Source organism: Frankliniella occidentalis, unplaced genomic scaffold (genome assembly GCF_000697945.3).
Source record: "Frankliniella occidentalis isolate FOCC.00 unplaced genomic scaffold, Focc_3.1 Scaffold157, whole genome shotgun sequence".
Lineage (NCBI taxonomy): Eukaryota > Metazoa > Arthropoda > Insecta > Thysanoptera > Thripidae > Frankliniella > Frankliniella occidentalis.
The window spans coordinates 860,435-884,684 of record NW_026267283.1 but is presented as its reverse complement, the minus strand read 5'-3'; the positions used below and the strand labels follow the sequence as shown (position 1 = coordinate 884,684).

The 24,250-nt window shown below is 42.2% G+C and overlaps 4 protein-coding genes and 1 pseudogene across 8 annotated transcripts in view; 3 read left to right on the top strand and 2 right to left on the bottom strand.

Annotated features, from left to right (window-relative positions):
* Window positions 1-720: 720 nt before the first annotated feature.
* LOC113203332 (ubiquitin-conjugating enzyme E2 Q2) lies at window positions 721-4,534 on the top strand. The gene is made up of 8 exons (XM_026417957.2): window positions 721-1,010; window positions 1,767-1,871; window positions 1,960-2,220; window positions 2,317-2,476; window positions 2,559-2,710; window positions 2,791-2,994; window positions 3,065-3,131; window positions 3,208-4,534. Exons 1-8 carry the CDS (start codon window positions 849-851, stop codon window positions 3,237-3,239), a joined length of 1,143 nt encoding a protein of 380 aa, XP_026273742.1. The 5' UTR covers window positions 721-848; the 3' UTR covers window positions 3,240-4,534.
* LOC127750238 (ubiquitin-conjugating enzyme E2 Q1-like) lies at window positions 3,850-6,757 on the top strand (annotated as a pseudogene).
* Window positions 6,758-8,245: 1,488 nt separating this feature from the next.
* LOC113203331 (uncharacterized) lies at window positions 8,246-10,669 on the bottom strand. The gene is made up of 7 exons (XM_026417956.2): window positions 9,994-10,669; window positions 9,680-9,879; window positions 9,474-9,600; window positions 9,122-9,363; window positions 8,866-9,045; window positions 8,694-8,777; window positions 8,246-8,598 (listed from the first exon to the last, which is right to left on the bottom strand). Exons 1-7 carry the CDS (start codon window positions 10,430-10,432, stop codon window positions 8,500-8,502), a joined length of 1,371 nt encoding a protein of 456 aa, XP_026273741.1. The 5' UTR covers window positions 10,433-10,669; the 3' UTR covers window positions 8,246-8,499.
* Window positions 10,670-10,759: 90 nt separating this feature from the next.
* On the top strand, window positions 10,760-15,050 carry LOC113203367 (elongator complex protein 2). Its single transcript, XM_026418011.2, has 13 exons — window positions 10,760-10,945; window positions 11,282-11,471; window positions 11,590-11,724; window positions 11,819-12,040; window positions 12,117-12,365; window positions 12,450-12,685; window positions 12,768-12,920; window positions 13,000-13,183; window positions 13,275-13,427; window positions 13,518-13,683; window positions 13,768-13,916; window positions 13,999-14,359; window positions 14,462-15,050. Exons 1-13 carry the CDS (start codon window positions 10,817-10,819, stop codon window positions 14,607-14,609), a joined length of 2,475 nt encoding a protein of 824 aa, XP_026273796.1. The 5' UTR covers window positions 10,760-10,816; the 3' UTR covers window positions 14,610-15,050.
* The window catches only part of LOC113203368 (plasma membrane ascorbate-dependent reductase CYBRD1), a 55,368-nt gene continuing 45,920 nt past the window's right edge, over window positions 14,803-24,250 (bottom strand). For 4 of the 5 annotated variants that reach the window (XM_052271308.1, XM_026418017.2, XM_026418012.2 and 1 more), the window contains 4 exons: window positions 19,854-20,077; window positions 19,540-19,748; window positions 19,280-19,449; window positions 17,566-19,012 (listed from right to left, as the gene is read on the bottom strand). In XM_052271308.1, coding sequence (XP_052127268.1) covers window positions 18,859-19,012; window positions 19,280-19,449; window positions 19,540-19,748; window positions 19,854-20,077 — 757 coding nt within the window. In that variant the 3' untranslated portion in view covers window positions 17,566-18,858. Of the gene's footprint in view, window positions 17,183-17,565; window positions 19,013-19,279; window positions 19,450-19,539; window positions 19,749-19,853; window positions 20,078-24,250 lie in introns of those variants that run through there. The other variant, XM_026418014.2, reaches the window with a different exon arrangement.

The following is a 24,250-nucleotide window of genomic DNA, read 5'->3' as shown; positions in this document are numbered from 1 at the left end:
TAAGTTTGTGTGACGTCACAATAAACATGTGGTGAGCCTCGTTGCAGGGTGATCAAGGATTTTGTCGGGCGGGAAACTTCCTTGCGTTGATTTCACTTCGGCCCTTTCTCGTAGCCACTCAAGCTTTCTCTTTCTCCAAGCCTTTCAGATTTCTAGCTTCCTTGTAGCTTGAAGATTTTTATCTGAGGATGGCAAGCTAATAAAATGACTTCAATCTTCAATCCATGGTTAGAGTTTATTTTGCAGATCGCATTTTATTATAAGATACAAGCCAAATATACATGATACAAGCGTTACGAATGTGCGCCCCTAGCGTGCACAAACACGAACTTTTGGCAGTTTCATTCTTTGCACATTCTTTAATTTCTGGAAAATGTCATCAAAAGTTACGCATGCTCCCGTCCAAACATTAATAGTGCGCCCAGCAGGTAGGCAACACTTCCGTCTTCTGTGCGATGCGTGCGCTGAACCCCCCCCCCCCCCTTTTTTTGCACACTCACACACAGACGCTCAAAGCTGGTAACATTCACTCTTAATTTCGATTTTTTACTATTAATTTTTCAGAAAGATAAAAATAAATCGTATAATCTCTGCGTCATATGCGCTACGGGGCTACGGTCAGTCTGGTTTTCATGCACAATCGCGTGACTGTATACGAATTGGGGGAGCAGCGCCCCCTTGCGTCCGAAATCCGAAAATAAGTTTAGTTTTGCCCGAACAACCACACACACGACCCCAGTAAAGTCGCCATTTTCTCTGAGTACAGACGTAGTGTTGATGTTAAAATAGTGTTGTTTTTGTCCAAATAAGCGTGGACTTCGTTATCTTTATGTTTGGGTTGTCCTCAAATGGCTTGCTTGAACACGTTGAAGCAAGAAATCAAAACACTAGAGTCTGTTTTCCCCAAGAATCATGAAAGGTTTCAGATAGTGGCTGCCAGTGTCGATGAGTTGAACTGTAGATTCATTGGCAAAAATGGCAAGAAATACGAAATTCACGCGAATATCACGGTGAGTGGTTTCTTGTTGATTTAAGCCGATACACTTTCCTCGCGGATGGTGCGAGTTACGTCAGAGAGATTGGGAAAATGGGTTGTCTGCGAACAAAGGATTAGCTACGCGAGTCAGCCTTTTTTAGTATCTGGGTTACTGCAATTTCTGTATCTGGCAGTCTAACGTGGAAGTTGCCATCCGCTAGATTAGGTACATTTCTGGCCATTTTATTTCCTGCGAACCTTGAATGTGGCCCCGAGTCTTACAGTTTCCATATGCACCTCTCCAAAATAAGCCTACTGCCATTAAGCATGTCTCTTAGATCATTACCTAACCTCTTCAAAGGTTTAGTGCGCTTTCATTTGGTGTGTTTACAATTACGCGTATCGAATGTTTGCGACGTACTTCTTACGGGCGAAAGTTCAGTATGACTTTCAACCGTTTAGCCTAAACTGTATTCTGTTTGTCATTTCACGACCTCTTTATGCTTTGGCTTATAAATTTTTCATTGATTTTTGACCTGTCATGAAATTATTGATGAAGGTGAAATGCTTTTTTACACTGTTGTGGAATCTGTCATCACGTACTCGTCCTGTTTAATGTTCTAATTTCCTTTTTAACACGATTTTTCTTCATTATGATTGTGTCACATGTTACCTTATGTCACTTTGAAAGAGACTAAATATGTATTAAATCACCATCCTAATTTTAAAACAAATTTGAATCTTTGCCATTTTATGCTATCCACTAACCTGTTTCTTTTTGTGGGTGCAGGAGAATTATCCATCTACTCCCCCAGTGTGGTTTGCCGATTCAGAGGAAACAAGTGTGACTAATGCTGTTCAGATTTTGAGCAATACAACTGGACGTGATAATCATGTAAATATGCGAGTTTTATTCTTTTATGAATTTAAGGTCTTTAATATCTTGTGTTTTCAATCCTTTTTGTTTGTCATTCTTCTTCCAGGTAATTAACCAAGTTGGTATTCTTTTACGAGAACTTTGCCGTTTACATAGCCTTCCAGAGTTATCAGATGTAGATCGGCTGGTTCTGCCTGTGCCACATAGCAACCACACTGTTGGTGGTGCCTCACCTGCCCCAAGGCCTTCAGATAGTATTGAAAGAGACTGTGATGATGATGAGGAAGAAGATGAAGAAAATGACAATGACGAGTTGGAAGATGAACACTTTGAAATGGAAGAGGCGGAAATAGTACAGAAAAACAAAGTAAGAGTCAATCATCCATGCATTATTAAACCTTTTCGTCAGTTTTATATTTTCCTAAGGTCAATTTATGTATTGTCTTAATGAAAATGATTTCAGGCCGATGATATGGACATAGCAAATTTAGCTCATTTGGAACGACTAAGAAACAATCAGCGGCAAGATTACTTAAAAGGGTCAGTATCGGGGTCCCTACAAGCTACTGATCGCTTAATGAAAGAGCTCAGGGACATTTACCGTTCAGATACTTTTAAGAAAGGTATGTGTAGTTCATAACAAATATTTTTTATAAATTTATTTATTTTTTGTCAGATTTATTTCTAAAATAAACTTTTTTTTAGGGATGTATAATATTGAATTGGTTAGTGACAGTTTGTATGAATGGAATGTCAGATTGATGAGTGTTGATCCAGACTCTCCACTTCACAATGATTTGGTGCTTCTCAAAGAAAAAGAGGGGAAGGATTCCATTCTTCTTAACATGCTATTCAAGGTTTGTGATTGTCTCACCTGTCAAATGCTGGCGGCTTACTTCTTGCATTTGTTAATTTCCCTATATCTCTCTCATTTTAGGAAACTTATCCCTTTGAGCCCCCGTTTGTGCGAGTTGTACATCCCGTGATAAGTGGGGGATATGTTCTTGTTGGTGGTGCTATCTGTATGGAACTCTTGACAAAACAAGGTTGGAGTTCAGCGTACACTGTAGAAGCTGTTATCATGCAAATAGCAGCTACCCTTGTGAAAGGCAAAGCTCGTATTCAATTTACTTTACCCAAGGTACAAATTCATTGAATCTGGTGTCAAGCTTTACATGGGGTTTTTGTTAAATTCATGTTATTATTTGCAGAGCCAGTACAGCCTTGCCAAAGCCCAGCAATCATTCAAGTCCTTAGTCCAGATACACGAGAAAAACGGTGAGATTATTTGAATTTTGATTCAGTTATTTTTTTGGATTTGAATTTTAATGTTTTGCTTTCTATTTCCATAAAGGTTGGTTCACACCCCCAAAAGAAGATGGCTAGTTTAAAGTGTCAGCAATTGGCACTCCAGTTGCAGATAAAGACTGAATGTCACCTCAAGTATCCGCATTATTAAAGGTTGAAAGAAAACTGATCATTCTCCTTTTACCGTACAGTACCATTCAATTTATCAATCATGCAGTGTTCATCCTTGGTTAACTTTGTGAAAGTGAATAGTTCAAAAAGTCAACAATATACCTATTTTTCTAAGTTGCATTTGTACAGTACTGTAATTAAAATGTGGATGAGCTTTTACTATGAAATATGTAGGGGTGCTTTCAAGAACTTGTTGTATCTTATCTTTATGACGTACTGAAATTGGACCCGACTTAAATGCTTTGCTTTGCAATTGTCTCAATTACCTGCATTGAGAGGAGATGATCAGTAAACTTTCACCTTCTCTACAGCAAGAAATCACCACCCTTCAGTGCAGCTCAATAAGTTGTGACTTACAGTGAAGATGAAGAATCATTGAAACAGGACACCTATTAGTGTGAAGTGTTTTTGAATTTTTCTTTCTCCATTGGCTCTCTGTGAACTTTGTGATATTGCTGTAGCCTGTGCGGCATATTGTGTGATCGCTGTAAAGTACAATAGTTACCATAGGTTCTACATGACGGAATCAAATCATCTGTCGGCGCTAACTTGTGTGTGGCATGAACTTCTTTGGAAAGGACCTCTTATCACAAGAGCTACTTCACTGATGCTTTTGTGTACAGTGGTGTCCCATGTGAATCTTCAGAACTTCTCCTATGATGAACTTATAAGGTGTTCGAGGGTAGAAGTGTGATCAGTTAATTTAGGTGTTCATCTGTAAATTCTTTTGCTTTCTGTTGTCATATGTGTATTTTAATTATTATTGTTTGCTGATTAGGGGCTCTTATTGAGGTAAAAAAGTCCCCCTACATTGGCTGTAATTTACTGACTTGACTTATGTTAAGAATGTTGTGACCACCTGTTTGTACATATGTTTTGTATTTCATGTGGAAGGAAGAAAAGTGCACGGAGCATCGTAAAACTATTGCTATTTAGCTTCTTTCTTCCTCTTCCCCTCCTTACCCTGCCAGTTGCCCATGATTGAATTGGCTTTCTTCTGCAATTTGTTTAAGTGTTGTTTTAATTCCATCATTTTAAAAGTATATATATATATCTATTAAACAAACAAAAGTTTAGCACATATTGTATATTGTTTTAAGTAATTCATCCAGTTTATGTTGCTTTTGTTACACCAGCTCGAGCTGCTGCACTAAACTGAATATTGAACCTTTAAAAAATAAAAAGATAGTAAATGTTAGCTACCCTTTTTGTGTGTTTCATTGAAGTTATAGAAGTATTTGCCAGTCAAATCAATTTTCCATTTGTTGACTTATTTTGTACAGTAACTTAAAAGGCACACATTTGTTTTCAGATCGTATATGGGCCGTAGATTTCAAAGTTTGTAATCTGTAAGGCCAGACCTTAGCGTCTGCAGTTTGTGAAAAAGATGTATTTTTTCATAAAACATGATAAAAAATAATTAAAAAGATTAAAAGAATTATTGCTTATTACATGCCAGGTTGACTATAAATAGGTTGTCAAAAAGTACTGATGGAGCACAGGCCTGCACACGTCATCACCATTTTACTTCCTCACAGAGATTAACATTAAAATGCCCTTGTATTAGAAAGAATGCAGTGAAATTCACGGAATAGTTCCTTCGCATGTTAGGGGACATTTACCGTTCAGATACTTTTAAGAAAGGTATGTGTAGTTCATAACAAATATTTTTTATAAATTTATTTATTTTTTGTCAGATTTATTTCTAAAATAAACTTTTTTTTAGGGATGTATAATATTGAATTGGTTAGTGACAGTTTGTATGAATGGAATGTCAGATTGATGAGTGTTGATCCAGACTCTCCACTTCACAATGATTTGGTGCTTCTCAAAGAAAAAGAGGGGAAGGATTCCATTCTTCTTAACATGCTATTCAAGGTTTGTGATTGTCTCACCTGTCAAATGCTGGCGGCTTACTTCTTGCATTTGTTAATTTCCCTATATCTCTCTCATTTTAGGAAACTTATCCCTTTGAGCCCCCGTTTGTGCGAGTTGTACATCCCGTGATAAGTGGGGGATATGTTCTTGTTGGTGGTGCTATCTGTATGGAACTCTTGACAAAACAAGGTTGGAGTTCAGCGTACACTGTAGAAGCTGTTATCATGCAAATAGCAGCTACCCTTGTGAAAGGCAAAGCTCGTATTCAATTTACTTTACCCAAGGTACAAATTCATTGAATCTGGTGTCAAGCTTTACATGGGGTTTTTGTTAAATTCATGTTATTATTTGCAGAGCCAGTACAGCCTTGCCAAAGCCCAGCAATCATTCAAGTCCTTAGTCCAGATACACGAGAAAAACGGTGAGATTATTTGAATTTTGATTCAGTTATTTTTTTGGATTTGAATTTTAATGTTTTGCTTTCTATTTCCATAAAGGTTGGTTCACACCCCCAAAAGAAGATGGCTAGTTTAAAGTGTCAGCAATTGGCACTCCAGTTGCAGATAAAGACTGAATGTCACCTCAAGTATCCGCATTATTAAAGGTTGAAAGAAAACTGATCATTCTCCTTTTACCGTACAGTACCATTCAATTTATCAATCATGCAGTGTTCATCCTTGGTTAACTTTGTGAAAGTGAATAGTTCAAAAAGTCAACAATATACCTATTTTTCTAAGTTGCATTTGTACAGTACTGTAATTAAAATGTGGATGAGCTTTTACTATGAAATATGTAGGGGTGCTTTCAAGAACTTGTTGTATCTTATCTTTATGACGTACTGAAATTGGACCCGACTTAAATGCTTTGCTTTGCAATTGTCTCAATTACCTGCATTGAGAGGAGATGATCAGTAAACTTTCACCTTCTCTACAGCAAGAAATCACCACCCTTCAGTGCAGCTCAATAAGTTGTGACTTACAGTGAAGATGAAGAATCATTGAAACAGGACACCTATTAGTGTGAAGTGTTTTTGAATTTTTCTTTCTCCATTGGCTCTCTGTGAACTTTGTGATATTGCTGTAGCCTGTGCGGCATATTGTGTGATCGCTGTAAAGTACAATAGTTACCATAGGTTCTACATGACGGAATCAAATCATCTGTCGGCGCTAACTTGTGTGTGGCATGAACTTCTTTGGAAAGGACCTCTTATCACAAGAGCTACTTCACTGATGCTTTTGTGTACAGTGGTGTCCCATGTGAATCTTCAGAACTTCTCCTATGATGAACTTATAAGGTGTTCGAGGGTAGAAGTGTGATCAGTTAATTTAGGTGTTCATCTGTAAATTCTTTTGCTTTCTGTTGTCATATGTGTATTTTAATTATTATTGTTTGCTGATTAGGGGCTCTTATTGAGGTAAAAAAGTCCCCCTACATTGGCTGTAATTTACTGACTTGACTTATGTTAAGAATGTTGTGACCACCTGTTTGTACATATGTTTTGTATTTCATGTGGAAGGAAGAAAAGTGCACGGAGCATCGTAAAACTATTGCTATTTAGCTTCTTTCTTCCTCTTCCCCTCCTTACCCTGCCAGTTGCCCATGATTGAATTGGCTTTCTTCTGCAATTTGTTTAAGTGTTGTTTTAATTCCATCATTTTAAAAGTATATATATATATCTATTAAACAAACAAAAGTTTAGCACATATTGTATATTGTTTTAAGTAATTCATCCAGTTTATGTTGCTTTTGTTACACCAGCTCGAGCTGCTGCACTAAACTGAATATTGAACCTTTAAAAAATAAAAAGATAGTAAATGTTAGCTACCCTTTTTGTGTGTTTCATTGAAGTTATAGAAGTATTTGCCAGTCAAATCAATTTTCCATTTGTTGACTTATTTTGTACAGTAACTTAAAAGGCACACATTTGTTTTCAGATCGTATATGGGCCGTAGATTTCAAAGTTTGTAATCTGTAAGGCCAGACCTTAGCGTCTGCAGTTTGTGAAAAAGATGTATTTTTTCATAAAACATGATAAAAAATAATTAAAAAGATTAAAAGAATTATTGCTTATTACATGCCAGGTTGACTATAAATAGGTTGTCAAAAAGTACTGATGGAGCACAGGCCTGCACACGTCATCACCATTTTACTTCCTCACAGAGATTAACATTAAAATGCCCTTGTATTAGAAAGAATGCAGTGAAATTCACGGAATAGTTCCTTCGCATGTTAGATTCAATTTTGTTATACTGTGAACTAGATGTGAGCATTGGACCCCTGATCCACAAAGTCCTGCAACTAAGATAAGCTTAAGGGAGACAGATTCCTTATCTATTCTTTTATTATTCCCTCTCTTTTGTAGAAAAACTAGGATCACTAGAAATGGGGACAGGTGTGGGACTCTGCTTTGTCAGTTCTGCGGTTGTTCCTAAACTAACATTCTTCTTTACAGAAGTAATCGATCATTTGTGTGGTGGTGAAGTGTTTAAAATTTGAGTGAATGCCATATATGGAGTTGTAGACACAGGAGCAAAAAAAGATTGGAATGAATGGGTGAGAATGTGATTGATCCAGTGGGAAATTTTGCTGAACATCAGAGTAATAACCAGCAATCACATAGAGATATTTTCTTTTGCAATTAATTTCTCATATTGGTATAAAACTACAATATAGTGTAAGGGTTCTTTTTGTAGGATCAATGTACATTTTTGTCCAAGCATTTTTAAAGGAGAGGAACCTTAGGTACATCTTTGGTTTGGACTTTCTTGCCCCTCTCTTTAATTTATTTACCTGATACATATGTATATCCAATGTATTTGTGTTAATAGACTTGTGATCAGCTAAACTTTATCAAAACTCTACCCGAGGCAAGCACCATGCGTAATAAACAGTTCTGCAGGAAAATGTACAAAATTTTAAACTGCCTCATGGATTTTCCTACCCTTGTTTTTTAACCTTTTCTTTTTTGGATTCACTCATAAACTTGGTCATCTTTAGGTTAATGTATGTGGCCTCTGAATAAAGAGAAAACAATGTTCATACTTTTCTATTTAATTTTTATACCTACGTTTAAAATATGATAAACTGAACAACAGTCTTTTGATAGATCTGCTAGATAATGAGCAGCAAGGCATTTGTTAAGTGCCAGGCAACTATCAGGGAGGATTACAGGCATCGATGCTCACGGAATAACTACAGTGCTTAAGTATACTTGACATATTAAGCATAACAAATCTCTGGCTGAAAAATATATATTATAGGTGTGAACTATAATCAAGTAGAATTGTAATCAGTCTCTGATGCCAACTTTTTGGCAGGTTTTGTTATAATACTTTTTAGCATCAAATTTTGAACAGTCCTTATACTTTGAGATTGCATATAATAAAGCCTGAAACAATAGAAAAGGTGGAGCATAAATAGAACTTGGCTTTAGTTTCATTTTCAAAGTGCTACATTTACATTACTTAAAAATAGTTCAGTTACCTCTGGTAGCATCACATTGTGTTTATAATCATAAGAATCATAATCATCACAATGGCTGTCAAGTGCTGATAAGAACTGTTCAGTCTGAAAAAGAAGACAACCATTTCATAAGACATCAAAAATCAATAAATACATATGAATAGTACAAAATAAAGAGTAAAGAAAGACTTACTAGGTCAGTAAATAGGGTGAATGGTCCAAGCCCTCCCTGAACTTTCTCCCCTTTCATATACCTTATGTGGCGAGAACTTTTGAGGGTGCCCTCTCGTATTTTCTTTAGATATTCAAAACAATCTTTTGATTGTAAGAAAGGTAACAGTTTTTCAGCTTCAGTTCTCATCTTCTCATGTTTCTATACAATTCAATAAAAACTCATAGGAACTAAGAGATCTCTCATACTTCTCATCAACAACTTACAGTTAACTTACCTCTGCTGAAACAGTCATGTGAGATGGTAAAGTTTCTAAATCTTCTAATATTTCTCTGATTCTTTCAGATTGGGGACTTACAACTTTTGGCTCCTCACCATTTTCCTCCATTTCATCATCTATGTCTTCGTTATCTACAATTTCCATATCCTCAAAATCCTCAATTTCCTCAGAATTTTTTGTTTGGCCATCACATTTTCCAGTAAGTTTGAAGAGAAAGCTTTTGGCCATCCCAACTTTATCTGATGTAGTTAAAGAAAAATAAATGTACTGAACAAGAATCAAAATACTTACCAAACTTCAGAAACATTGAACTTCCAAAGATGAACTACAATAAAGTAAGAGGAGTTACCATTTTCGTCATATGGACGTGTGAGGAAGCGTCGAGCATCTAATGTTGTATTTTGTTTTTTATTACAGTAATACCTAATAACTAGTTCATATGCTTCTTTGAATCCTGGAGTTTTATCGCCTAGTTCCTAGAAGAATAGTAAAATAAAATTAGAGAATTAAAGGGCCTCCTGATCTTGAAATACGTTCGATGAACCAAACACATACCTTCAACTCCAAGTTTTTAGAAGAATTATCAAAAGGTATCAGTCTTTTAGCATGTGTTCTACGGACAGGTTTATCATAAGCATCGATAAACAGAAAACATACATTGGGCCCCTTAACCGATGTAACAACAGCTGGCCACAGCATATTGTAATGCTTGGTAACTAAAGGGGCCCACACAATGTCATCCTTCGAATATTGTTCTGAAAGAAAACAAAACACCCATTCATTTTATGTGGATGACATTGTGAAATAGATCTCCAAAAAAGCTTCATATGCGACTCAAATTACATAAGCTGACTGGTGAGAAAACTTACTGCCTTTATAGGGTGACGCTATATTTATGTCTGGTAAATCGTCATCAGGAACAGATTCGAATGACATCCCATCTGAAGTGTAGCCTTTGAGGCCTTTACTCGTCTCAAACACGGGAGCTCTTTCAACCTTCCTAGACACCCTCGTCTTTGGTGGGGTCTTGTAGCAACGTTCCCTTGATACTGCCATGTTGTCTGTGGTACAACTGTCAATGTTCCTGGACGACCGGCGAGGGCTGGCCCTGGTAGGATTGCTAGAACTGGCTGAACTCTCTCTTTTCTTACGTTTCTTCGAGTCTTGGGAGGGACGAGCAGGGCTTTCTTGACTTGACTTCGAAGCATGGCGGGTGCTGACCCTCTCCTTCGTCGGACTGGCATCAGCAGTGCTGGCGACATTTCCTTTCCTCTTGCGATTATTATTATTATTTGGACTATTGCTCATATTACGATACAGTAAGTCAACAGCTACGGGTGGTTGCTGACGCTACCGATCCCAGGTTTCCTGATAACTTCAAGACGAGAGTACTATCATGCGAGGCTGACGTTGAGATCCAGGTCCAAATGCCGGCCGGACATGCACAGGTTCTTCGAAAACAAACGTCAACGTAAACATGAACATGTTTCCCCAAGCTTTCGTTTCCCTCTCTTTTCTTCTGCTCTGCGCAGCTCTGCGCCCCTCCCCCCTCCCTCAAAATCCCAACCCCCTGCCCCCCTTTTCCTCACTTGCCACTGGCGTCCTCAACTAGTTTCCTGCCTGGAGCTAAGAGCTGGAGCTGGAAGCTGGATGAAAAGCGTCAGCGGCCAGTGAAAATCGGTGCGGTGGAACATGGCGGCGTCCTGCGAAGCACGTTATATATCCACAGCGTGTAACAGAACGCCCGGATCCCTTTCTTGGGGAAAAAATGATTTGATTTGCTTTGGTGCTTGCAATAGTGTAGCAATTTATGATCCAAAGGTATTGTGTGACATTCATCACTTAAGCTTGCAGTTCCAGAACAGTAACTGAAAATGTGGAGGTTATGTCCATCAAAACAGTGTTGTTTACTTTATTATCATCTAAATATAAATTGTTTGACTGTCGATAACGTCGTGATAGGTCTTTGTGCTTTTGCATTCTTTTTCAATTACCGACAGTATGTCGTTTGTGTATCGTCATTGAGTTGTTCATTGATCTACCTAGTTACCATCATAAATCCTTCACTCATTCGTGTTATTTAAGAATTAATTGTGTTCTTTGATTTTTGTGAAATGCTGGTTCAATTTTACTTTACGTGTGTATTTCTTTTGCCAGGCCGCCAAAATCACAAATACATACTGTCATCATAGCGGAAGAGTAAACTCAGTAAGATGGGCTCAGAGTTCCGAAAGCAGGAGGGAAAATCTCACAGATACAGAGATTGTGTCAGTATCTTCAGACAAAACTGGTGTGGTCTGGTCAAAGGACGAAAAAGGCATCTTTCGTCCTTCTGGTGTACTGACAGGTATGTGTTGCTGTGGTCCTTCTCAATTGCAATCTCAACCTTCTCTGAATTTACTCCCTTCCCCCTTCCCCTCCCCTACTGTTTTAACAAAGATTGTATGTATTGTATTTGTTTGCAGGACACACTGACGTTGTTACTGTGGTTGATGCTATTTACTTGCCAGATAATAGCACCAGCAAATATCCAGCCCTCTTGGTAGTCACAGGATCAGCTGATTCCTCACTGAAAATATGGATCCGCAATTCTGGGAATCGTAAGTCATACATTAATTGACCATGTAAATTTTGTAAAAATATTTAAAGCTATTACCTACATTTAATCTTTTTTTTTTTTTTTTAATCAATCAGAGGAATTAACTTGTATGGAAACTCTTACTTCTGGAAGTGGTCTTTACCTCAGTATCAAGCTATGCCTTCTTCCAAAAGTCAATAGTCCACTGCTTGCAATTGCTACAGATGATGCAAAAATTCATTTGTATTCTGTAGCTACAGAGCCACCCATTCTCTGTCATATTCATGCTCTTGTTGGTCATGAGGATTGGATTCGTAGCATAGACATAACACTAACAGGTAATATTTTACTTCGACCTTGCTTGTTAACACATTTTCAATAGAATTTCAAGATTTGTGTCTTCCAAACATGTAGATGATGGAGATGTTTTGCTGGCCAGTGGAGGTCAAGATATGCTCATCCGAATATGGCGCCTGTCCCCTCGAAGTGGAGCAACTAACGTCAGTGCTTTCGATCGTAGCAAAGAAATCAAGTTAGAGGAAGAAATATTTTCAGTTAATTCAAATGGTATTATTTCTTACTGGGCAGCAACAGTTGACTCTGTTTTAGCAGGGCATGAAGGATGGGTCTACTCAGTGTGTTGGCATCCAAGAGTTAACAATGGTATAATAATAATAATATTGTTTTTTTATCATATTTTTTATTGTAAAATCTGAATATTATGATATTTACCCACACAATTTTCAGGCTTTGGAAAGGAAGTCCAACCATTATCACTTCTCTCAGCATCTCTTGATAAAACTATGGTAATCTGGGCCCCTGGATTGGAAAATGATGAAGATAGTGTATGGTTAGAAAAAGCTCGTTTTGGCGAAGTTGGGGGAAATACCCTAGGCTTTTATGGATGTCAGTTTGCTCCAGACGGTCATTCTATTTTAGCTCATGGTTATCAAGGATCATTCCACTTATGGCATCTTGATTCCGTATGTATTATGTACTTGATTAATTTTGTTTTTAGTTTATTTTTAATCGGATTGTTGTTGATTCATTGTGTTCTTTAACTAGGATACCGAAAGTTGGCAACCTGGTTTGTCAGTTGGTGGTCACTTTGATGAGGTGACTGACTTGGGTTGGGAACCAGGTGGTAATTTTGTAATTAGTGTGTCATACGACCAGACAAGTCGCCTTCACGCTCCTTGGATTCAAGATAAAGGCAAAGTAAGTTGAATATTTTACAAGGAGCTTTTATCTAAAACCATCTTCAATCCTATGTTATATCTATCTGATTTGCCGTTAGGTGTCTTGGCATGAACTCGCAAGGCCTCAGGTTCATGGTTATGACATTCAGTGTCTAGCCATTTTATCTCGTTACCAGTATGCTTCTGGGGCAGAGGAAAAAATTGTTCGACTTTTTAAAGCTCCTGGCAATTTTATTGAAAACTTCCAGAGAATTTGTGGTGTTCATGAGAAGAACATAAATGGTTTGTACAAATGTCAACCTCTCCTTCTTGGGTTATGGTTTCAAGATCATTGTTAAGTATTTTTAACCTGGAGCTTTTTAATTTTTCCCAGAACTTCTTGCTGCAATGCCAACTGGTGCCTCAGTACCTTCACTTGGGCTCTCAAACAAAGCTATCTTCAATGAGGACACTTCATTGGTTGCAGGAGAGAGCAACCAACCTAATGAACTTCCAGAAGGATACTTTACTCCAGTTTGTTTGGCAGGTTAAGCTATTACTATGAGTATTCAGAAATTTTGAATTATTAGACAAAGGATCTCACTGTGGGATTTATTTTATTTCTTTTATAAATTAGAGCCTCCTAAAGAAGAAGATTTACTCCAGAACACTTTATGGCCAGAAGTTCAAAAGCTTTATGGCCATGGTTATGAACTGTACAGTCTAGCAGCTTCTCATGATGGCAAAATTCTTGCTTCTGCATGCAAGGCTTCATCAAGTCAGCATGCTGCAATAATATTATGGTTTGTGGTTGCATGTGTATGTTGATTTTATTAATTTTAGTGTCTTCATTTTGGATTGAAAATCATGTTGTTTTTCTTTTCAAGGGATGTACAAAACTGGCAGCAACTGCAAAAGTTGCAGTCTCATGAACTGACAGTCACTCGTTTGGCATTTTCACCCAATGACAAGTATTTACTAAGTGTTTCAAGGGACAGATGTTGGAGTGTTTTTGAAAATCAAACAAATGATACAGGTGAGTAGTAATGGTAAGGGCTTTCTATGTCATGTTTAATTCTCTCACCCTCTCCTGCTTTTTCTTCTTTTTTTTTCTCTAGGACCTTGCTTTAAATTAGTCGCTTCTACAAATAAAACAACAGGAATTCACACTCGAATAATATGGTGTTGTGCATGGACTCATGATTCCAAGTTTTTCTCTACTGGATCACGTGAAGGGAAGATAGTGATATGGGGAGGACAGAGTACAACCAAAGAAGAAGCGGGCCTAGGATACTGGTCTTCAGCAACAAGTCCTCTATTGTTAAAAGAGTCTGTGACTAGCTTGTCATTTGCTCCAAAGAAGAAGTCTGATGAATCTTATTTGTTAGCAGCTGGGCTTGAGAATGGTCACATAGTGCTTTACAGTTGGCAACATCAAAAGGATGATCCTTGGTCTTTAATAATGTCACTAAATCGAGAGTATCCTTTATTAATTTTTATCTCTGCAGTTATTTCATTTACCATGGTATTTTCAAATCTAAACATGTTACTGGTAGTATTCTTCTTAACTATAGTTCTTAGCTTGGCCCATCATTTAACAGTCAAGCAGCTGGCATTCCGTCCCCAACTTGGAGATATTGGAAACAAGAAATCACCAACTTTGCTGCTTGCAAGTGCTGGTGCGGACCACATTGTCAAGATTCATTCTATACCCTTTGATGGACTTTGACATGGGCCTGCATCAAGTTCATCTCTTGTGAGTGCTTATTTGTCAACAACTGTGATGAAATTGTTTTTAGCTCTTTTGTACTCGTTGATCATTGTGAAAAAACAAGAGGCATAATAATTTTTCAAATTTCAAAATTTGATGCTAGTTAACAAGGTATCTTAAAATGTCATAAGAGTAATAAATAAATGAACACTTCTTTGATTTCAAAAGATTTGCATTTAATTTTGTCCATGGAACAAAATTGAAGAAGACAAAGTATGTATATTTAAATAGGGATGAAATGAAGGTATGATAAGCTTGTCTGTTTATATGAGATGAAGGCAGTTTTGAACAGGGTTCTATTCTGAAGCTATATGTTAAAATGGTCCCAACAAGAAAAAGCATGTACATCTAGTTTCTGGGAACATTCACAATAAATTACTCCAGTCCACATTGTACAAATGAGACAAATCATTTTCTTTTCCACCTCCTATTGCAACATTTTGTGACAGTTTTCATCCTATACTTAGTTTTTAAACAAAGTCACTAATTTACAAACAGATTTTGGCATCATTCCTATTTTCAATCTAAATTTCTTTCTGGTGGATTCCTCAAATTCAGATTACTGCTACACCAAAAGCTCCAATATTAATTATAAAGAACAATCATTTACAAGTCTTAAGTTAGGAAATTGAACTTTTCTTTTCTGATTTTTGCATGAATCTACAGATGTTAAAGTATTGCCTTCAACATATAGAATTGATTTCATGTATACAAATTATCTAAACTTTATGATAAGTGGAAAAATTTATCTCTGGGGTGTTTACTTTAGAACTGCATCCTTTAGCTCATGGGGTATCTATCGAGGAATGTTTAAATGGCTGAACAAAGCTAAGCCAGGTTGTTATAGAAGCATAAGTAGGTTCTTAAGGACATTATGAGCATCTATCAAAACAAGTTTGTAAGTAACTTTAATGATCATTTTAAAAGATGATTAAAATTTATGGAGGAGATAAAACGTACCATAAATCTACAACCTATATTTTACAACTAAAGAGAGAACTAACCATAATCGCGAGTTAAGTCATAGCACCATTGGTATTTCTAAGTTCAATTTTTTTTTTTTTTTTAATATTTTTGTTTTTATTAAATGGTTGGTATCACATACTGTATGATTGACAACTACTATGTACATAATGGTGACAGTTTTCAGGCTTTCAACATAATATAGTATCTTGTTGACAAATGATTGTCCTATAAAACTACAATGGTAGCTCACATATGCCCTCCCTTTTTGATGACTACAAATAACTTTAAATGTTTTCCTGTTGAGGGCAGGGTATCTTCCATTGGCCTATTGCCAGGTGTCAGGAAGTAAGTTTCATACTCAAGCACATCTGATTACCAGCATAAAGGGAGTTTTCAAGAGAATTTATTTTATTTTAAAAAATGGAAAAAAGTGTTCTATTGGCATTGGCGTAATATGCCCTAACTTTTAAAAACCATATTCTACATATACACTAATGCTTGGGGAAGTAATTTTGAGCCATGAACACATGCAGTTACATGCATTTACTGTTGAGCATTCAGAATAAACCACATGAAATACTAAGTGTGGTCTGGTTCTTCAGTAATTAGAGTCTGATGATAGCAACAGTTCTTCAAAATCTTTGCCTCAGCCTCAGCTAGCCACTATGAGTAAAGCACAGAGGAGACACTGACTAAAAGTTTGGAATATTTCAAAGGAATGATGACCTAAGTTAAGTAACATTTTCTAATGAAAGTTAACTGAGGCTTAAAAATGCTAGTTGTAACTCACAATATGAAAGCATAACAATATTAATGCTTGTCAATGAGAAAGAGATGTTATAATATGGATTTTCAGTTTATGCAAAATGACATCTTTTCTATATTTGGAAAACAAATTGTGTTCTTTGTCTAATTTAACAACCTTTCTGTGTGTTACTTCAACAAGGTGCTTGCATGGTATTAAAGACAAAGACTTAGTCAGGAAAAAAACTAGGACACAAAGCCGTCTTGTTCATAATCACTGCTTGCAAACACTCCAAATGTAGAGAACATCCACTGTTACAACAATGAATGTTGAAGCAATGCTTTTTTCAATCAAACTGATTTTCTTCAATTCACTTACTCTTTTAAATTCCTGGCCATACTCTGATCATGTTACAATCTCATTTAATCAGTCTTGTAATTGTTTATTGTATTTGCCCCAACATGTCTTGAGAGTGAATGAAGTTTTCTTATTGAAATTGATGTTATGAGTTTTGTACAAGACGATAAATGTTCCACTTTGTTGTAAACAGAAGTGTTGATGATGAGATCAGGGCGTCCTGGCCGCTACAGGACATTTTCGGTGCCCAGCCTCAAAGCATCTTTGATTTCTTCAGAACCGCTCAGGCTGCTCTGGAAGCGGCTCAATCCTGTCCTATAGTCTCTGTGAGACTATACTTGCAACTCGGACGCGGAACGTTTCACGGCGCACCGCATAGACTAGCAGAATGGCCAAGCCCACCAACACCATAGCAAGAGCATTGATAATGAATGCCTCTTCTGGCCACTCAACATATTTGAAGCTGAAAGCATAAGAGATAGAAAACAGGAAAGCTTAGAAATGTTAATGCAAGACAAAGAAATGTTAGAATAATCATGTGACAGAAAGCTGAAGAAAGAGATCTAACAATGAATGACCAGGAAACACAGACATTAATTATCTTTGATAACAGGAGCGAGAACACAGTAAGAACACAAAAGCGACATATGCTGTATTGTGGTTATCATGCAAGGGTTAAACTTTTAGAGCATAGGGGGGAAGCTGTCTGCCACCACTGAGCTGTAGACAATAAAAACAGGTGTTAATGTGATAAAGTATAAAGAAGATCCGGCTGTGAGCCTGGAATGGTGTTGTTCAAAGTCGTCATTAGAACAGCAAGATTGATTCTGGATGAAAGAAATGCTATTTTGTATGGTCATAAAAATTTTAATATTTAAGGTTATTATAGAAATCCTTACATATAATCATTTCCAAGAAGGGGACAAAAAAACAAACATATACATCCATAAAATATATGGAAAGGTGGGCACAAACAGGTGTAAATATTTTTTGAGTATGTACATAAAAAGTCTCATCTGTTCCGATAGTAAGAAACACACATGCCTGGAATGCTTGCCTCACTCTCACGCAACATTTAAATGCAGTTTGATGAGTGATGATATCAATACTGCCAGTAAAAAATAAAATACTCAAATATCCTAGGGCTAGGAAAGGTCAGTTACACAGGCAAATAATATTAACACTTAAAACAAAAAACTTTAAATTCTGTATTTATTTGAATTCTTAAAATTGCCTTTGAGAAGAACTAAATCTTTTAGAACTTTAGTTGGCCTGACCAGACTTTTCCAGATTGAACACAATCAACACTTGAGTTTTATCTGAATTCTGCATCAGTGAGACATTTTCTGTCACTTCCTCCCCCTCCCGTACCCAAATTGTCGAGGAGAGGGGGCAGCCACAGCTGTGCTCTCTTCTGGCAAATGCTTTTCTCTCTCCTCCACAATTTGAAGGGTTTAGAAAGTGTTAAACTGGTTTGGAATTCAGACAAACTTCGCATGCTTCATCAAAATGTTTAAAAAGTGAGAAGTAAAATAAATACCAGCCTAATGATACTGCATTTCCTGTAATAAACACATAATTATTACATTTCAGTATCGCTCACCTAGGTATCATCATGTAAAATTAAGTTTAATATGTACTTCCTTCTTATTAACTAGCAAGAACATTTACCTTCCTCAAGACATCACTCAAGAAAATATGTACATCAAGATCAGAATATGCAGCTGTAGCTAATTAATAAGTATAAAAGTTCAATTATTTGAAACAAATTAAGACTGATAGGGATAAAATATGACACTTGAGGAAGCAAATGCTTCATTACACTAAAATCCATATCAAAAACTCCTAATGGCCCGGATTGCTTCAATATTGTAAACATAACTTTCTTTATATTTTTTGAAGAGTGCAGTTTTAAAACAACTTGCTTACACTCCATGTAAGCTATTTTAATTCTGTTCCATCACATATAGTAAACAACAAAACTGATGAAAATGATAAATTTCAGTTTACTATTGGTAAAAATCTACTTGAAGTTTCAGCACATGATTAATGATGCTAACTGTAAAGAGGGCTGGTAATGCTATAAGAAGTACTTCACTCATTTTGAAAATGAAAGTAATTTTCAGTCACTGTATCTATCTACATTTCACTCTGCACAGACACAAGAATGTGTCCTGAGTATCTAAAACCTTCCCGCAGCAAAGCATAAGCCATGACTATAGCACTTGCAACTAAAGTCATTGCTAAGGCATTGATGATGATCGCCTCCTCAGTCATAAAGGAATAGAAGAGCCTGAAAATATGACAACAAATGTTAATTACATCATTTCACAGACTTTTTGATAGGTCTTAAATATCAGTTAGGAAATTCAAATCCTGATATTTAACTTGTTGGACCTAAAGGAGCAATTAATTAATTTCTACTCTACACAAATGCTGCAGCTGTTCTGGCAGAGGATACTAACGCGACTGTAAAAAGGAGTTTCATTGTTTTCGTCTAACCATCTATCTAATAATAGAAAAGGACCATAAATGAATATCGAACAAGTATTTTACATACCCAGGTGTGAGGAAGGCCTTCTCGGTCAGACCAGTAAGACAGGTTGCAACAGCAAGCATGAAAGTCAGAATTCCAAATGTGGCGTGTATTGGAACAAGAGAGGCTCGGAATCCTGCCGTAGCATTTTCACAGCATAGGAGAATGAGAAAACTGAAGAAGCCCACAACAAACTGAAAATTTGAGAATTTAAATTAAATCAGTATGGCATTATCCAATTAAAATAAATATTATCAAGAAAACTGTACTCTTGTACTAAGTACCTGAAGTGCAAATAGGCCCATGGTGACAAATCCCATCCAGCTGTGAAGAGAGTAGAAGTTGCGGATTGGTGGGTTGGCAAGGTTGTGGGAGTCGAGAACCGCAATGAAACCGACAACCACACAGGGAACGGCGAGCGCATGGAAGATGGTGTGGAAGAGCTTCACATAGATTCGGCGGCAACAGCGGCCAATACGGTACAGGAGCATTGCTGTAGAAGAGAATTTTATTTAGGCTAATATAGCAAATAAATATACCCGGGTAGTGCCTATGCGCATTACAAACACAGAAAAGCACACCAAATGTTGGCACTTACAGAAACCGCTGAAGGTGATGAAGCCGGCAATCATGAGCACGGGGTGCAGGTTGAACTCGAGCGTCGGGTTCTCGGTCCATGCAAAGCCTTGTCGGTAATACAGCACCCAGAAGAGCACGAGCACGAGGGCGCCCACGAGCAGGATGATGGCGAGCGCCACCACCAGCAGGAACTCGAACCAGTTCCCACACGCCCAACTGTTCTCGTCATCATAATTGCGATGCCTGTAACAAGAGCAAACAGGGACGTCATGCATCATCGTATGCGAGGAGCGTTTCCACAGTATGACCCAGACGATACACATCAAAGGCTGCGAATGACGGGCAAACGTCGCGATATGAAGGCTCAACGCTAAACAACCCCCGGCCTGCTCACCTCCCCTCACCTCGACGGGGAGGAGGTCTGCGAGGACCGCTGCTTCATGGCGCGCTTAACCGACGGCCAGCTGGTCCCGGAGGACGGGGCGCTGCCCCGGGACCGGGCGTCCTGTGGGCTCCTCCCGGTCCGCGTCCACTGCGGCACCCGGGACCCCACCACCCCCACAAAGCCAGTTCGCTTGCCGTGGCCCCCCGGGGCGGCTGCAACGGTAGCCCCGCGCCCCGACAGCCAACCCCCACGGGGGGCGGCGAAGGAGGCCTGGCGGCGCAGCGGGGTGGGCGGGGGCATGGGCTGCGAGTCCACGCTGCTGCCGCTGGCCAAGCTGGCCGTGGTGCTGCCCACGCTGCTGGCGCCGCCCCCGCTGCTGCCGCTGCTGCTGCTGCCGAAGCCGTCGGCTCTGTCCAGGCTGCAGGTCGGGCCGGGGGCGAGCGCCGGCGCGGTCGGGGTCGGCGCGGGCAGGGTGAGGTCGAGGATCTCTACGGGGGCCTGCAGGGGCGCCCCGCCCGCCCTGCTCTGCCCACATGCTGCTCGGGGAGTGTGAGCAGTAGCGGCAGTGGGCCCTGGTGGGAGGGAGGGCCACGGTTTGAGGTTTGAACAGAACGCCCCAGCAGCCCCGCCACGCCCCGCCCAGCCACGCCCCAGCCCCCCGCGGTGCCGAGGGCGTGCAGGCTCCTCGCGGGGCCCGTCAGTAATGTAAACACGACTCTGGCCGGGCTGAGGCTGGGGGCCGCCGGGGCCCGCGATGCACGCCGGGGTCACTGGCCTTCCCCGCCGAGGCAGCGCGGCGAGCGCGGCCAAGCCGGGCGGGGCCGGGCGAGCCTTAGCGAGCTTCACCGAGTGCCATGCAGTGTCTGCGATCCTCGGGTAGATAGCGGTCTGGCCACCTCGGCGGCCGCGGCGACAGCAGCCTCTCCGCCGCCGTTGCTTCCACTTTCCAATACGGGTAGCGTAGCGAAACGTAGTGCGCGGTAGTCGTCGAACGCACGCACGCACGCTCGCTCGCTCTCTCACACACACACACACACATGCACACGGCGACAAAGGCTCGCGGAGCCAGTCCGTCGGAGGCGATAAATTTCCGTTTGTGTTGCTTTCCTCTCCTCGCCGATACGTTACGCTAGGCAGCGCGCGGCTCGCAAACCCGCCCGCCTCCCCCGCGAGTGGCCCAGGATCCACAGGGCGGGGGCCCGCCCGGGGGCCGGGGACGGATCGCATCACGCCGTGCCCGAGGGTTTGTTATTTCTCGTGTAGTACCGGCAGGGGGCTGCGGTGGCGGCGGCGCGGACGGGGCTGGCGGTGCGGAGGGCGCGGTGGCCGCGGAGCCTGCTGCTGCTGCTGCTGGGCGCTCGGCCATCGCTCCCGGAGTAGCGGCGCAGAGGGGCCCCCGCCCCCCTTGGGCCCCGCGGCCCCACCCGCCCCCGCCGCCCAGGCTCGCGCCTCCGCAACAATTAACACCCGGCCCGGCGCACACACCGCTCGGAAACACGACCACGCAGACCTCCGCCCCTTCGCTGGCATCCCTCTGGCACTTTGAGCACCCCTTCGCTTGGCCTTCCACCTGCGGTCGGCGGCGGGCTGCGCCATACCCTGCTTTGCCCGGCCCCCGACGCCACCGCCGCGCACCTAACGCGTGAGGAGCAAGGCCCGAGTTAGGCCCCCTGTGTTCCGTTATACTACACGCCTTGACCGTGGGGCCGGCGGCAGTGCCGTGGGGCTGGGCCGGGCTGGGCCAGGGCGCGGCTCTGCACACCTCACCTCACCTCGTGGCCATGAGAGGGCGCGGCGGGGTGGGGCGGGCGTGAGATAACCAGCGGACCAGCACTTTATTCCTCTGGGAAAAAAGAAGCCCCCGCGCAAGTACCTGAAGCTGCTGGCAGCACGGCCACTGCCGCTGCACCTGCCTCCGCAGTACCCGCGCATACCCCCCCCCCTCCCCCCTTCATTTTGCCTCAGGCAGTAAGTGGACGGCCGGGAAAGGGAAGACGCCGCGCCGCCGCCGCCGTCGTCGTCGTGGTGGTGGCATCATACCTCACCGGGAGGTCCTAACGGTCCTAATCAGCCAAAGGCCGCCCGCGAGCGGTGCTCTGTGTGGCCAAGGCCGTGCCCCGCCTTGCCCTCCATGAGCAGGGGCGCGGCAGCGCCAGGCCGGGACCGAACAAACATATGAGAGACACACGATGAACAAGACGGGCCGGCGAGCAGCTCAGCCTGTGCTGCTGCAGCGCGAAGCGAGGCGGGCGGAGACGGAGAACAAGACCAGCGGTCGTCCCGGCGAAAGGGCAAACGTTGATCCTCCCCCCCCCCTCCCTTCACCACCCATCCCATCGCTGCGAGAGAGAGAGAGAGGTTCGTCGAGGTGGCTCGTCATGCGGACGCAGTTCGGAGCGTTATTGGGTGCTGTCCACTCTGTGGGTGTGAGGGCGAGCGAGACGGTCGGCGAGAGATGCTGGCTGCCAGAGAACAATGAACCTATAGCGCCGAGCCGCGCCGTGTCCGTCCCCTTCCACTACCTAACCAAACATACTCACGAAAACGCGCGGCCGCGCCATTCCGTCTCGGGTGAAAAGTTTCTTTGCTGCCGGCGATAAAACGATTCAACTGCATAAAAGCACGCCGTCAGGCCGGGGCCGCGCGCCCGCGCCGCGCGCCGACTGAACTCGAAAGAGACGCCGCCGCCGCCCCGCCGCCGACATTTTCTCGGAGCGCAAAATAAAGAATCTTTTGCGCGCGGAAATTTCCCTCTTCCGCGCGCTGCTCCGCGCTGCTCCGCGCTCGCTCGGCTCGCGGAGCAATTACTTCATGACCAGCCCCGCGGTGCGTGCTTACAACCGGCTAAGGCGCTCGGCCCGCTAATGACCATTAGGCATAACCGGGAGTCGTTTTTTGGGGGGAGGGCGAACCGGGCGAATGGTATTAATACGATCCGACAAACAAACGTAGGGAAAAGACAGCGGGCCTCTAAAACCGTTTTAAATCCCACAGAGCAGCGGGCTATATCAGACTTTTGTAAGTATGGGAGGCTCGCACGTTCGAGATACACAACAATACAAAGAATTACATTTGAGTAAAATGCTGCAATTTCTTTTAGGACTGTTCAATTAAAATAAGAATAAAATAGAACAGAAATAGAAACTAGTTTTGACAGTTGAGCAGCAGGCAGGCGCTCCTCGCGCCTGGCCTGGGTCACGTCATGTCAGTGCACTCTCTGCACAGGCACCCCGGCGCCACGCCGCGCCTGCAATTTGTCTCCCCACTCAAAAGCGCGTGGTGAGGGGGGAGGGGTGGGGGAGGGATGACGGGAGGAGGGGTGAACGCAACCGCATTCGTACACACAGCAGCGCTTACCCCAGGACCAAGCGCGCCCCTCCCCTACCCTTTTCCCCGCGCCCTGTCTCTCTGGCTCACCGCCAGACCCCAATGATGAGCGCGTGTCTGAAAGCGCGCTCGCTCTGCTGAAAGCCGCGCGCGCGCGCCGCACCGCGCCACGAGTCGGGTCGCTTTATGCAAACCCAAACCCGTGTGGACGTTTGAGATGATGAGACAGCCTCTGTCACAATAACACTGTGGCTGTTGCGGGGTGAGTGGGGAGTGGGTGGGGCGGGGCGGGCGCGGCGCTCTGCAGCAGCAGTGCGGTGGTGATGCTCCCGCCTGGGCCGAGCGCCTGGTGGGTAGGCAGGCCCGCGGCGCACGCCCGCGTAACGGGACTGCCTACCCGCACGGGGTTCCGGCGGGACGGGCGGGCCGCGGCGACGACGACGCACGGAACGTGATATTATGGCCTTGGCATTTCTTTTAGCGCTCACAGTCGGCACAGTCTCCTCCTCCTCCCCCGGCTCCTGACGGAGTACAACGGTTAATGGGCACGGGTATAGGCCGGCCGGCGCAGAGGACCGACGGGCGGGCGGGCGGACAGATTCTGTACGACATGTGCGCGGGAGAAATTGCGCACGGTGCTCCTCCCATGTCGCTTGGTTATTGGCTTGCGCGGCGCGTGCAGGCGAAGTGGCCCGCGGGGGGGG